This window comes from Porites lutea, chromosome 1 (genome assembly GCF_958299795.1).
Source record: "Porites lutea chromosome 1, jaPorLute2.1, whole genome shotgun sequence".
Lineage (NCBI taxonomy): Eukaryota > Metazoa > Cnidaria > Anthozoa > Scleractinia > Poritidae > Porites > Porites lutea.
Window position 1 is genome coordinate 42,642,439 of NC_133201.1, and position 15,980 is coordinate 42,658,418.

At 38.2% G+C, this 15,980-nt stretch overlaps 1 protein-coding gene across 4 annotated transcripts in view; it reads left to right on the forward strand.

Moving 5' to 3' along the window:
- The first annotated feature begins 4,564 nt into the window (after positions 1-4,564).
- The window catches only part of LOC140951582 (solute carrier family 28 member 3-like), a 31,870-nt gene continuing 20,454 nt past the window's right edge, over positions 4,565-15,980 (forward strand). For 2 of the 4 annotated variants that reach the window (XM_073400877.1, XM_073400884.1), the window contains exons 1-5: positions 4,565-4,722; positions 4,918-5,066; positions 10,765-11,153; positions 12,154-12,295; positions 14,237-14,428. In XM_073400877.1, coding sequence (XP_073256978.1) covers positions 4,956-5,066; positions 10,765-11,153; positions 12,154-12,295; positions 14,237-14,428 — 834 coding nt within the window. In that variant the 5' untranslated portion in view covers positions 4,565-4,722; positions 4,918-4,955. Of the gene's footprint in view, positions 4,723-4,917; positions 5,067-5,416; positions 5,540-10,764; positions 11,154-12,153; positions 12,296-14,236; positions 14,429-15,980 lie in introns of those variants that run through there. The other 2 variants (XM_073400869.1, XM_073400891.1) reach the window with 2 other exon arrangements.

Consider the following 15,980-nt stretch of genomic DNA (forward strand, 5'->3'; position numbering starts at 1 on the left):
TATTCAGTAGGGAAGGTACGGGGAAACAAGGAAAAGCTGAAAGGAGAGAGATTCGTAGCAATTTGGTTCACTCGATTTCTGGATTACATGTTAAGACGGAATCTATCAGGAACTTGACTAATTTTAATTTTCAGTGAACAAAAACCTTGTACCAGAATTATTTAAAGCATATTACATTGATTTATTACAGGTTTCAAGGGCTATCGATGTAACTAATAATTTTTACAGTAACGCCAAAGAAAATTTCTTCCAATTCTTCCATTTCACAAAATGATCTTACACATAATATTTTACCTGTGTTTTCAAAATTCCTGTGAAATTTGAACCTTATTTTCTCGGGCTCCCCGCATGACAATTTTTTTTTGGTATTATAAAATATAACACTGCAGTGAAATCCCACCTTTTGTTGGGCATAACGACATTTTAGGAAGCAAATGTAAACTTATACATGCCGATGAAATAAACTAATGTAACGGTTTCCTGGGGACTGCGGTGCGCCCCTCCGCCTCCCCCTTCAATCCTCTTTTTGCCCTCGTGCCAATTTTCTCCACGAGCTCGCACGTAAACACTTGCTAGGCAGGGCGACTCGGGAAATACAGCCAAATATCTTTCCAACGCATAAAAGCCTACTTCATTATTTTTTAAGAAACCTAGCTAAACTTAAAGAAATTGAATCAAATCACAACTCGAAACCAGGAGCTGCTCCGGATATAACATACTAAAAAGGGCATGTACTAAAACCTGAAACAACAAAACGAAACGAGCGAAACAGTCGTAACGATCAAAACGAAATCACCACAACAAGCGTAACGGCCGAAAAGACCAGAGCGACTCACGAAAACAAGCAAAACGGCTGAGATGACAACACAAAACCACCCGTATAAAAATCGAAAAATAAAAAGCAAAAGCTAGAATATAGATTAAGTTGTCGCTATCTCCCCTAGCTCACTTAGGCACTTCCTATAAATACGGCTATTTTACGAAAACTGTTCAACAGAAAGTTCGTCAGTATCAATGCCGGTTATTGGCACACCGGTCTGTGAGTGATCTCATCTCCAAATAGCCTCCTATGCAGGTGACCTTATATACTTTTCGCACGCCAGCTCATACCGCGAAAATGTAGCCCCTGCGTCGCAGGGTACCGTTGGGCACTCAGCCATAACTACATACAACTGGTACTCAGTTTAGTAAAAGCCGGAATTGACGCGCACATACGAGTAACGCGAAGTATTGTCAATTTTCTAGTTCTTTATGATGATAAAAGCGATAAAAAAAACTAGCGTTTCTCATGTAGGGTAATCATATTGAACTTTGTACATTTGAAATATGTCTTTCTTCGATCGAAGTTTAAAATCTCAAAATCAGCGAACGCCCAATAAACGAATGACCGTAAGATTCAATAGCAGGGCCAATTTTTGTCGATCAGTGATTTCAATGTCTGGGGTACACTGTCCATTTGAAAGTGAGTATAACATCTACGAGTCTAAATTTCATGGCAAATGAACAAATAGCGTAGCGCGCGAGTGGCGTCAGAGTGACTAATTTGCAATCTTTGTCTGAGTTTTGCCATTTTTCTCGTTTTAATGACAAAAGTCAGACAAAAGTGAAGAATTCACTAAATGTTAATTGTTAATTTCAGTTAGTGTCTGAGTTTTGGATCTATAAATAATAACTGCGCGCAGCACTACATCAACCACGCCAACGCAGCGAGGTGGAACAGCTGCTATGTCACGTGATCATTTGATAACTAGTGTGTTCTTTTGTTTGGGAAAATATGCTTCTTCCTGAAATCTAACAGCTTCATCAGTACAACCAGTATCCCATAAAATGACTTTATAGAAGTGACTCAATTAGTGTCAGTTGACTTACGAGTTTCAGTATATCTTGACTCACAAATAAGACGGAAGCAAATAATAAGCAATTGGATGAATATTTTTTTTATTGTTTTCGACCTAACGTGGGCAGTTTCTTCTAATAACGGGTTTACTTTTCGTGACTTTAGAGAACAGGGTCGGCCAGGGGGGGTAGTGGTATACCAGTATACCCGAAAAAAATTCGCCAAAATACCCAAAAATACCCAAAATTCATCCAAATATACCCAAAATTATATCCAGGTATACTTTATACCTGAAATTCAAAGAAAGTGACATACCGAATACCCGTATTTAAGCTGCAATATACCGTATACCCGATTTAAAAAGTCCCTGTATACCGTATACCCAAAAACCCTGGCCTACGCTGAGAGAAATCTGCGAGATGCCACTGAAATTCGCTTTTCGCTCGTTTTTGGAGCTACGAAAAAATATTACTACAGTCTTTCGTGGAATAAGTGCCGCAGGGCACCGCCGTCTAATAGCTAGGCGCCCTTACCCTGAATGAAACATCCACTACCATCAGCCAAAGTTTGAACGGCCAAAGAAGTAGGCCACATGGTAGATTGATCAAGTCCCTCCTCTCGCTCTCCTCCCTGAGAAAGAGGATCCAAAACAGAGGATCCCTCTCTTGTTTGTAAAAGGTTATTGAATCACATTGTCCTGACCTTGTATCAGAGCTTAAACAAAGAATCCAATACCTCACTTTTCATATCCTGACTTATTTGATGTGATGACTTATTCTAATTGATTGGCGGCAAAGTCACGTGATGATCATAAGAAGATAAGAATCTTTCAGGCTTTTATAGTTTATGGGGAAGTCTTAGAAGTCAGCCCCCTCCAAAAGAACCACCCTTGGAGAGCCTACTAACTTCAACAACATAACCTAGTTTGCAATGAAATTCATTGACTCAGAGGGAAGATTGAGTGTTATGCAGCTTTAGAGAAGGCCAAAGTTCAGTGTGCCTATGATATTTTTAGAGTTCGCTGCTGACATACCGTGACCTCATAAAACGCTTAATTAATAAGGGAATATCAAAATATCTGAACTAAATACTTCACGCCTGAAAGCTGCTTAAAGATGATTGCTTTTGCATGTCATCCACCGCACTAATAATGTTTTGCTTCCAAAAATACCTGTAGAATTTAATACTAAAGAAATAATTTTATACCATGTATAAATATTGGACTTTTTGAATCCTTCAGTTCTGAGCTCTGCTAGTGTGAATGTCCGGTGTTTAAAACATTGTCACGAGTCTGGGTTTTGTTAAATATGCGAATGTCATCTGTGCCGAGTTTTCAAACTATCAACGAAGCTAATTATTCAGCTTTGCTTACTGAGTATATCCCCAAGTTTCTCTTCTGTGTGCCATACTATTTTATTTGCTAAAAACCTCCAAAAGTGACCATAAATGTTAGTTTTTAGGACACAATGTTGTGAGTTTGAAACCGAACTCCGCAGACTGAAAATTGCTGCTGGTTGTGAGCGCGGAAAATGATAGGGCACTTGAAATGATTATCAGTAGTTCAATTCTAAGCACGTGCTAAAAACATGAAAAGATCTGTCTGACGACTTCCTTCCTAATACAAACAGTAAAAATTGTACTGGTGCTCAGACTTAAGTACTTAAATGACAGGAGAAATTAAAATTATGCTACACAATCTTAGACTATCAAAGCCTTAATAGCTGCTCCATCATAACAACTTCCGACGAATTCTGTCAGATCAGTCACCCCGCTTTCGCTATAAAATGAAACTTTTCTTTGGCACTTTCCTTTTCGTAGCCTGCGAACAGCAGACATATTTCCGGTCGTCGCTTCTCTCACTCCCACAAAAACCGAAAAATGCGTCTGTTTCGCACTTGCACTTATACTTCCCATAGTTACTAACTGTGGCCTTTCTAAGCTGAGCTAGCTTTGGATTTTGATCTAAGTTTATTTGTGATTTTAGTTTGACGTCTCAGAATGAGACCTAGTGATTGAGCATTGAGGGATAATATGTCCTGTTTATTTCAAGGCTGGTGAACTTTTTATCTGAGGTGGGGGATTCCAGAGGAAACTCATGTTAAAGCTTTGAACCAGGAGCCCATGTGAAGGGTTATAATCGGTTATGGGCTCCTTTGAGAAAAAGTCTCAATCTTTCAGTTCAGTCCAGTCCAGATGTCGTATCGTTAGGGAGCTTCAATACCGAGTAACGACGACGGCGACGTCAACGCGAACGACAAAAAAAACAATAGGTTTAGATTGGCCAAACAACAACTTTGCACGTGCATCGCGCTTCTTTTTTGTACATTTCTTCGCCGTCACTGCTCGACTACGACGTGAAAATTCCTAATTTCACGATTTGTGGAGAACGTGGACACAAGACAACGACCAGATGCGGGTGATAGGCTTGCAAAGACTTTGCTTTTCTTCTCTTGAACTTCGATACAGTCTCCAGGAAAAAATGGCAACATTTGACGAATTGAACGAGATGGAATAAGCGCGATAAAGTTGAAGCAGATTGAATACACCTTTCGTAGCCATAGACCCTATCCGTCGTTGTTGCTTTGAGCTCCCTCTTACCAATGACGTGACGCGCCGATTTGTTTCGCGGGTAAAATGAGGCACGTGATCAGGCTGAACCTTTTCATTGGCTGGTTCAATCTTCGCGCCAAGAACAAATTTCGACAAATGAGCCTCGCACAGCAGTCTTCAATCAATCTGTCCTGCTGTAAACATCCTTTCCTTCTCCGTTTTTTCGTTACAGTTTTCCTCCCCGAGTATATCCTTCCTGTAAATCACTGATACATCAGCGAGCTACTTCTTTCTCGCTCGTTCCTGAAGTCTGAAGAGTTTAGAGAGATTTTTCGGTGAGTAACACGCTTCGGAACACCACGATGTGTTCTGTCGTTGGCGCCAAATTCAGCGTTCGCGCCGTTTACATGCTTTCATAAAATTTCCGTTTTCAACGCAACCAAGGAATAAGTGAAAGCTATCTTATCGTAACTGGATAGTGGTTCGAAATATACTATACTTGATGCCGATCGCTTTGCTTCTTTTTTCAGTTACAAGCTGATTTTACTTGAATACTCCGCGATAAACTATGGAAAGCCCGCCAAGAAAAACCGCGGTTAATCTCGAAGACAGTGGCTGTGTTGTCGATGGATTACGCAGTGCTCTTAGCGACGAAGGTGAAGATGAAAAATCCATGATGGTACGTCATTATATTATCCTCCTTACGATATATTTTGTTGGTAATTTTAGACCTTTCATTTGTTTATAATTGCGACCACGAGGAGTGGAAAGAATGAGTCGACTCGAGCGTCCCACGTGCGTTAAAACTTTCGCTCTAAAATTCATAGCCCTGCCTATCTGACAAAACTAGACAAAGCATTCGAAATAAAACATCTTCGTTCTAACCTTAACAGATCGCTGAAAAAATATATGAAGCATTTTTGTCGTATGGTAATTCTTGCCGTATTGTTTCTTAATGGTTGTACGAGTTCATTGAATCAAAGGCGTTAATTATTTATGCGTGACGTCACGCGCTATTCTCACTATTTCAACTACGACGCATAACTTCTCTTCGGATTACCACGTGCTTGTGTGGAACATTTACCGTCGAGTTAAAGTTTGTAAAGTTGTGCTAAATTTCACGGAAATACTCATTCTGCTAAGATGACTTCGGTAAGTGTATCTTGACTTATATCTTCGTTTGTCTTACTTTCAAATGATAATTGCCGAATACGAAGTCGAAGGGCATTGAGAGATAAGCTTATATTGGTTGAAAACAAGTACAAAGCTACACTCTAGTAATGTGATTCCGTTTCTTGGTGCATTTGGTAAAAGCAGTGCATTTCATTTTATCCACAATTTACAAATACGAAGAATAGTCTTTTATTATAACTTGACTATTTTCTTTGGATAAAGAGTTCCGCTAGACTGCACGATCAAGCCGGCAACATTTTTGATCCGTTGGGATATATGCTTCTGATCAAGCACACTGGGGTTTCTTGTCAGACAGACGTGTTTTTTACTTTGCTTTGTGAAGCGTGTTTTATCTTCTTCTTCCAGCAATCTCGCTCTTTTCTTTGAGAAAGTGAACCATTAATTTGCATTTCATATTTGTGGGCGATTTTGCTAAATTTATGACGCAACATTTCGTTCTGAATTTATTGAGCTTTAAGTGAACAATAAGCTCAATTCTTGGTACGAAAGTTACTATTGGTGAAATGTTACGAGAAACAGATGAATCTGATACTTTAGATACAAACGCGGTCATGGTAAATGCGAGGAACTTGTGGATTATTTGTCGTTCTCTGCTACGGTTGGTTTGTTCTGCACCGCTGTTTTGGCGTCGCTGAATTCGCTATCATTGTGGAACTAATATAATTAGGTAAAAGTCTGCTTACTTCGGTGATCCAAATGCACCTTCAACAATGCAGTTTGTCCTGTTTTATACTTTTTCAAGAAAATTGCAGCGATAGCCATTTTTCTTTTATATCTGTTTTCAGAACCTTATCCGCTGATTTTCATGATTTGTTCGTTCGAACTACAAATTATAATACTTTATTGTACTCTTGTAAGGTGCAAGCGAAGTGCTAATGAGTAGCTGCGAGTGATTAAGTACGGTAGTGAAACCTGTATTATTAACCCTCTGTAAAGTGAGCAATACCCCAAGTCCCAAATTTCCTCCCTCAATTACTTTGAGTGAAACGTTTGTAAAGCAGACACCATCTGGTGAACATAGACACCTAAAAAGTGGATGAAGTGGTCATTTCTGTGGATATAAGCCGTTTGAACAGACACTGGTGATGGCATTGATCAGCAAAAGCTCAGATTTTAACTTAATTTTTAATTTAACAGCAAATAAAGGCCTCACTCGAACAACAATATTTTACTTTCAAAGTTGACACTGAAGTCATGCAAAGATCATTCACAGTTGTAATATTAAACTCCGCGACTACAACATTCCAGACGCCGGAAATGTATGAGATTGTCAGACACAAGTTGTTTATTTTAAGAATTAAAAATGTGACTTTACAAAAGATATATCAATTTCTGTCTATTTCTGTCACTATGCAGTGAAATTCTACAATGTGAGAGCATTCAATTCATCGCATTTGCTTCTTGAAATTTTTGCTGAAAAATGTGGTGTGAAGCTGGTTGAGCCATTTTCTGGTAACAGTCTGCCCAAACTGTTGTTTACAAGTTGATAAATAGGCTGGTGTTATTCCTGATAGATAACAATTATTCACCAAAGTGGAGGTGGCTAGTATTGGATATTTACGGAGGCCGCGAAGTGAGATAATCGAGCACAAAATGATGATTTTTGACTCATTTACTGTTGCCAACGATTACAATTTTGGCGCAGGATGACCAAACGGCCGCGGTCGTCGCTTTGTCTTAGCGACAAATAAAACTTTTGAAGGCGTTTGTTTAGCTCTTGCGGGGAAGTTTCTTCAAAAGGAGTTGTGAATTCTGTTTGTATTTAAAATAATTTGGTAAAAAAGATTATTAAATTTAGTTTTAAGCTTATTTATGAACAAGTCAACTAAATAAAATAATGCAAGACTTACCGGTAAGCTTAATTTGCATTTGTAAACAAAAAACTTTTTCACCGGTTTTATCGATAACTATTCAAGTCAAAAAGACAAAGCTTTACCTGTTAAAACTTCCAAACCGAACTTCGTCAACTTCTTCATGTATTTCGGAAATAGCTTGCTTGCGTGAAATTTCTTAGTTTGTTATGGCAGCAAACCGGGAAAGCATTTTGCTCGCAACCTACGCGAGTTTGGCTACGCTCGCTCGGAGGAACTGGAGGTGAATCCGTGAATAGTGCTGGATATTCACTGATTCAGTAGCCAATCAGAGCGCCCGAAAAACACTATCCACTGTTTTAGTATGTACTAATAAATTTTATCCACTGAAATTCAGGGAATTGCTGCTACAATCGGCGACAAAATGAGTTGAGACACTTCGCCCAAAACTGGGCTTTTTTGCGTTTTATTAACTTCAAAAGGAGGAAATATAGCTTTCCTCCCCCATCCCCTCTGTTCAATGTTGTGCCCTTGTTCTAGCTGCCTATAGAAAACAACAAACACCCCAACTTTGAATGAAGGGGACAGGGGAGGGGTGCAGATTCTGTTGTTCTCCGAAATTACCCTATTTAAGTACAATGTCTCAACAATTTTGTCGCTGATTGTCTGAATCTCAAAAGTGGCTGTACGTCCTTTAGAAAGGTAATTGAATTCATTTCTTTATGCTGGGATGTAAGACCCCCTGGTGGCTTTTTATTTGTTGTGTTCGACTTTATCATAGCTATTTTAGAACAATTAGAATAAGGCGATTTCGTTATTTTCAGTGCCTGACATTTCGTGTCACGCTTAACCGTGCCTTGACATCATGCAATGCGGCGCATTACGCACGATTTCTTATTCTCTCCTTTATCAAAACGCATCGAAACAAAGAACAAAGTGAAAAGGATAGGAAACTTAATAGTTTTTTAGGCATTAAAGTGGTTATAATGGCTAAAATTGCTCTTTAGGAGGAATTTCCAAGAGTAACCACGATGAATACAAAACAATACAATCTGATTATCTTTTAAGAACAAAGTTGGTTACTCGTGGCCAGTCTCCTCCTTCTTTAAAGACCCTTATGGGTATATGGGCAACGAATCTGCGGCACAGATTTCAGGGCTTTCAATAAGATTTGAAGTAGGCAGCTGTGACTATTTAGGTGGCCGAAGGCCACCTTTTCTAGGGGGGTCTGGGGACATGCTCCCCTAGAAAATTTTGAAATTTAGAAGCTCGGAAATGTGATTTCCAGCATTCCTGGCATGAGAAAGTAAAGTTAATGATGCATACCATAATCCCTTCAATTGGCAGATTTCTGTGTGTTTTTCAAGAGCTTTTGTGAACATGTAAGGTAATTGAGTTTAGCAGGAGTGCTTGCCACGTGACTTACCAAGGCCCAAGCTGCAACCCCACCCTTAAATTTACACCAAACATCATGATATATAGCCAGTGTGGTCGTAAAGCTATGAGAAGATGCTGTCATTCAACTGAAAGTATAGCTAATTTCTTCATCAAAATCTTGACAAACTTCTTCCTCCTCAAATAATTTTGATGATTACACTGGCCACTAGTTCAGTAGTAATTTATACTTTGACAATTTCAGTACTGTTTCTGACAGTTCTATGGGTTTATGAGAAAACAATTGCAAAGTCAAAATTTATTCAAAATACCTGTTCCAGTTCGTGGTTTCTTTGTTAAGAATGAAAACAATTCACTTTGTCCGAGGCTACGCTTGGCCGCCATCTTTGTTCAACCAACCACTTGGTAATAGTTTGGGCGCGAGGCTAAATTTCATTATGATACCGCTGAAAATGGCTGAACGTTTCTCAATCAGTTGCAATCCGTCGCGGTACAGAAATCGTGTTGATATATGCTTTATTCCAAAATTCTCAAGGCAAGAGTGCGCTTGCACTATATTTTATCAGATTTATTTCAACTGAAAAATGGGTAGGCTGTAAACATTTTAAGAGCTATATTTTTGGAGGATTTGCTGACAAACCTGGCCAAGTAGCCGGTGACTCGATGACTCGCAGCCGCCGGCGCTCCGGCGGTAGCCGGCTTCTAATGAAAGCCCTGAGATTTAGCGATGCTATGCAGCTTTGCTGTGTGTTAGAAGTTGGAACATTTTTCCTGAAAATTCTCCTGTGCATAGCAAGCATGGCTATTTTATCGTCCATCCCACCCTTATCAAATAGCCAAACTTCGAATAAACACTTCGAACTTACTAGGGATATATTCAGATACAATATATTACCTGCCATCGATTCCTACCGATCACACTTAGTTACCAGAGGAAAATCAATCATTCGGTACTTGGGTATGCTGCGTAATTACTTGAAAACACTACCGAGTACAAAGATTGTCAAAACTAATTTTCCCTCGAAAAACACAGGAAAGGGGTTATATGAGTATCTTATCTATCTTCTGAAAAACGACGCGGTGTATATAGTAATCTCAACTAGTTACTGTCTCCTAACCGGTGCTAATACTTAAGACAACAGCACGTAGATTTCGATTCAGACAATCGGTGACAAAATGAGTTGAGACACTTCGTCCAAAACTGGGCTTTTTTACGTTTTATTAACTTCAAAAGGAGGAAATATAGCTTTCCTCCCCCATCCCCTCCGTGCAATGTTGTGCCCTAGTTTTAGCTGCCTATAGAAAACAACAAACACCCCAACTTTGAATGGAGGGGACAGGGGAGGGGTGCGGAATCTGTTGTTCTCCGAAATTACCCTATTTAAGTACGATGTCTCAACAATTTTGTCGCCGATTGTAGACAACTACCATATATATAATAAACAATAATGATAACAATATATTTATAAAGCCAACTCTAGATTTTCAAGAAATTTGTAAACCTCACGCTGACAGGTCCAAAACTTAAAGGACTGAAAAGCGTTGAGTTCTGATGACTATTTGGTTCCAACAGTATTTCTTTGATACACTCACTTTGGAAAACCCATACAATGGCAGTAGCCAAAACTTTTCAGATCAAAAATATAACTAAATGTAATAATAAACGCAACTAGAAAATTCTAATAAAATCAAGAACCAGTCGTAGAACCAACCAACACTCAAGTTTCTCATGTTTGATATTTTGAAATTCTGCATGATAGCAAGTCGTAAGGGGAACAAACAAAGACAATGACTTAACATTGAAAGTGGGATATTGGGATATAGTAGATGATTGCCCTATTTGTGAGAGTGTTTTGTGGGCAAGCATAATATTTGAACCTTTTGATTGTACTTGCACATGGGTTAGTTTGGCTGGTAATAATGTAACTTTTGTAATAATTAATGCTGACATGCTTTTTTCCCATTTCCTTCATGTAGCTTGATCATTTAGAGATGTCAGGTGTTAATGAGTCGAAGTCTAGCCTGAAGCCGGACGATGGCCATACCAATCATCAAAAGAAGTTTTACCACGTTATTGTTGCAAAGTGGGAAGACTCACCCGAGATGAATAAGTTGAGTGACCTGTGGGAACGGCATGGTATGACTGTGATCATGATCTGTGTCACTGTTTTACTGCTGATCTACAGCATTGTAGCAATAGCTGTTAGTGGATTTGAGCACGCTAAGTGGCTCTTTGGCATAACAATGTTTCTGTGGTTCTGCATGACATACATGTTTATCCGGGATCATTGTGGAGCTGACATATTCAGAGTGTGTATAGAACCTATTGTGAATGCTGTGGAAAGCCGGTGGCGGTATTTGAAATGGTATGTACATGAAACACTTTTCTTTTACGTGACTGTTGTACTGTAGACCTGTACAGTATTATATATACATGCAAAATTGAATTCAAAATTTTGATGTAAGCAAACCAGATGGTTTACATGTTATAACTTACAATATATAGTGGTATATATGTTAGTTCAAGTCAATTTAGGAGAGAATGATCAAGTGAAAAACACATAAACTTTACAATGGATTATTCTTAAAATTTATTGTGAGACCGTGAAAAGAGTGTTCCTAGAAATTATTAATACAGCAGGACCCTGCAGTCTTACCATTATTTGTGACTAGTATATTATTAGTATATTTTTCAGGCCAAAATTTTTCCGGGAATGCAGGTATCATAAAGAAAACCAGTCATTTTTCATCTGACATCCTCATTAATTGGCCAGATTTTCATGGTCCTGTACTTTATCAAGCACAATCCTGGACATAACTACTTGAGAACGTTTTTTCATTGATGTGGACTAAGTTTTTCAACAGAACTGTTTCCAAATCAGGGGCTTTGGATTAAGAAAACCCCCTCCCCTAAAAAAGCCCAGGGATGATGCTTTTTGAAGACAACGGCACTGCTTCCAAGGGGAGGGACAAAGAATTGCTACAGCTACGATATTTAAAAATTAACTGCTCTTTAAAGGAGATGTTACACGGGACGATTCACAACGACGATTTTTAGCGCAACACAGCGTTGCAATGTTGGAACATTGTTGTAACTATTCGAAATGCTGTGCTGCGCTAAAAATCATCGTTCTGAATTGTCTTGTGTAACGTCACCTTAAGTATGCAATTTTCTCAAGAGTTTTGTTCAAGATTGTAGGTACTCGAGGGTGGGTTCTTTGTTTAAATTTTAGAGTCAAAGAGGTGATGCTCACACGTTTTTTAAGAGAGTGCTTTTTGAGAGAGGGTAGTACTTAAGGCTTTATAGTAAGTTGTTCAGGAGGTGTTGCTCATTGTTCATTTGCGTGACTTTGTGTTTCATTCCAGGGTTTTTCTTGTGCTTGTTTTGGTGGCTCTTGGAATTTTCTTTGGACTTGACACTGCAAAGCAGCCAGAGCGGTTTGTTTCTATAGCCGGGCTAGTTGTTAATATCCTGTTTTGCTGGTTGTTTTCCAGACATCCTAGAAAGGTGAGATGTGAACCTTTCCTTCACAGTTCTTGCAGTTTTCTCTTTAGCTCTCCTCTTTTGCAGTTAGTATGTTACATGTATCTTATGTAGATGATCTCAGTGTTCACTCTAGGCTGCATTTTTGCCTCAGTGACGTGGAATATTCCTTTCTGACACATATTGAAATACAGTAAAAACCCACATATAAAAACTTAGAATTTTCGACGTTAGGCTGAGCAGGGTCTCAGGGTTGTCACTAAGATTTCCAGTTGCCAGGCAAATATAAAAAGTAGGCGGGGAATCAAACAGCTAGGGATTTCTTTTCTTTCTATGTTTCTTCCATTTTCCTTTGAAAGTAGCGGGAGGCCACATTCGTAGTAGCCGGGAAAAAACCCTGGCCCTGGGGTCTTATATTGTAGGGTAATTTTTCACAATTCAGGCTGATAAGGTTCTTAATAGGTTCTTATTTTCCAGCGGTTGTCATAGTGTACCCATTGGCAGAAATATATTTTAGATTTTAAATTGTCTTAATTGCACTGAGACTGGAGCATACATTCAAGTTTCTGCTTAGTACATTGCTTTGCCGATGGATTCACAATTTGTTCCTTTGTTTTCGTTTCATTATGAAACTATTAAGCTAGGTTAATTTTTTACGCAAAAGAGGATGGCAGTTTAATCTGAAAGGCATGAAGATGGGCTAGGGAAGTCATTTGTTTCATACAATGTAGTTAGACCCAGACCATTTTTGAAATGAGCAAATGCTACATGTATGAAAGACATATAGCCCACTTTGATTAATTTTCTAGGTTGAACACTGTGATCTTGCAATAGCTGATTTGTTTTTATCTTAACTACAGCACAATGTTCATTCCAATATTTTATTGTAGCAAGCATTTTAACCCAACTCATGCACTTTTATTACTTAGGTAAACAATTCATGTGTCACGTCTTCTCATAGTTATAGATTGCTGATGGTTAAGAAGCCCACAAGGACTATTTTGTTATATGTTTTTGTGGACCTGACGGTGCACAACGTTCAGTAGCATTGTTAGTAGTAGTAATAATTTGTTAAGAAATAACTTAAGAGAAAAAAGGCAAAAATAGTAAAACTAATATAGCAATTCCAATCATTTTGATCTTATTGGCCAGTAAAAACATCACATTGATAATTATTTATTTATTCCCAATTTCTGAACAGAAACAAAGGATTGTGCACCATTAAGGAGCTTCCAAATACCTTATTATAGGAAGTTAACGCTTCATGAAATTAACGCGAATCGTTAAAATTCGTAATAATTTAAGTCGTATTAATTTTGTTGAGCGTTGATTTCTGCGATGTTAATTAAGTGCAGCGTTAATTTCCGCACTCCAGTATTTTAACCCCAATTTTGGAACCTGTCCAGACATTCTTGACACCTGAAAAACATTAACTACAAGCTTTCTTTCTTTCCATTTACCCTTTATTTTTCATCTTTCCCAAAAGCTAAGGCGAAGGTTTACAATATTTCGAGTTATTATGAAATTCTACCTCCTCTTTCGCGTTAATTTTCTTTATTCGAAAGTTGTTTCCCATTAAATTCGCGTTAATTTAAGTCGCATTAATTTCCAATACCTTAATTTCATGGAGCGTTAATTTCCTATAATAAGGTAAACTGCAACAGCGTTGTTTTATCTTTGATGTTTGCAGCTTTTCATAACCAGTCTCCTCTTGTAACTCTGATCTTCTCAATTTTTACCCTAACTTGGTTCATTCTAACAGGGTGTGCTGTAGGGTACAACATAGTGTGATTTCCACAATTTGAAAACAAGTTAGATGTCAAGTCATCTCAGTAAAAGTTAAATTAATTACATCACAAGTGGCACAAAGACATGCTCTCCGACCTGTGAATGTGTTAAAAAAGAGTTGCCAGTAGAAGTCAGCAAGTACGTAATATAGTTTTAATCATGTGACTATCTCTTTAGGTTAAGTGGCGCCCTGTTATTTGGGGACTGGCTTTGCAGTTCATTTTTGGTGTCCTCATTCTGCGGACTTCAGTTGGCTTCAACGCATTCAAAGGACTTGGAAACCAAGTCTCCATATTTCTTGATTACACCAATGTGGGCGCTGAATTTGTGTTTGGAGCTGATTACACAAAACACTTCTTTGCTTTCAAGGTACCGTTCTATTTTATTATTGATCTGCATGTTAAAGAATTTAGCTTGATAGAGTGAATTAATTAGCTCAACAGTGTAAAAGAATTAAAAAGTTTTTAGAGCTAAGCCTTCCTCATTTTGTCTGATGAAAGGGCTAGCCCTTCATAAGTTATCTTTTAATATTTTTGTGGTGATTAATTGAACTTTGCCATACAATGTAGCAGGCAATGTGTCCATTCTAACAGTACTTGCAGGGGTTTGGATAAGAATTCAAGTAGCCAGCAGGTTTGATTAGAGTAACCAATTGTATCAACAAGAGGCCAGTAGTCCATGTTTTCGTGCGGTGTCTGGGAGAATGCTCCCTCAGACAATGTTTAAATTTGCAAAGCCCTCATACACGATTTCTAGTTCTGAGAGGACTAAACTGAGTACAAAAGAGCAAGTTATTTGGTTTTCCAGCTGTAAGTCAAATTTTGATATACTGTCAACTCCTGATAACCCAAACCTTGGAGGAAAATTGAAAAATGTTCAAGTTATCGGGAGCTCGAAAATAATAGCCGGGAGTAAGGAAAAAAAACAGTTTTTACTGCACAGTGAACATTTTAATCACAGTTAATTGTAGAAATGTTAAGTGAAAATTGAAAGATACTTCTAGATTATAAATCAGAACATAACGTAACAAAACATTGCCTAAATAGAGCATGCGTTTTACTGTTTTGAGAAGTAAACCTGTTTAACGTGAGAATTGTGATAAACAACATCAACCTCCACTAGTAAACTATATGCCTACAACACGTCAATGGGAAAGCAAAATTCAATGTTTTGGACACCAGTAGACTGTTTTTTCCCGACTTTTTAAGGGCTCAAAACAATTGGTTTGAGTTATCAAGAGTAAAATATTATTGTATCGAAATGATCTGAGGGGAAACAAAAACTACTTCGAGTTTGTGGGAGGTTTGAGTTATTAAGGGTTTGAGTTATTGAGGGTAAAATTACAGTAAATGTATGATGGCAATCCAGGGGAAAACGATTTTGGTTCAAGATAGCTCGAGCTTGGAGTTATCGGGAGTCAACTGTATTAGCCACACAAAGAACTCCTACATGTACAAGCAATGAGCAAATGATAATTACTAAGTTACCTACATTTTCGTGTGAACAAATTCTATTTTTGCCCTGTGACGTTATTCAAACTAGTTGCTTCTTCTTTGGGGGGAAAAAAGCAGCAGACTTCTCCGAGCAACGTACACGATGCCTTTCGTCGATTGTCGGTGCTTCATCCTTGAAACCCCTTACTTGCATGTCTTCTTTTATTTCTTTCTTACTTCATGCGAAAATTCTCTTTCATGGCTTTTGTAACAATATTATCACTTATATGTGTCAACTTGCCACATAGCAAGGTTAATTATTGATTATTTGTTTATAAATTACACCATTTATTACGAGGCTATGAGGCCTCTGAAGTCTTGCTTTTTATCTGAAGGTCGTGTGGATCACACAATTTCTAGTCATGTAACTGTGATACTTGTTTTTGCAAATTTCCCCTTTTCAGATAAGCTAAAAAAAAAAGTCCACA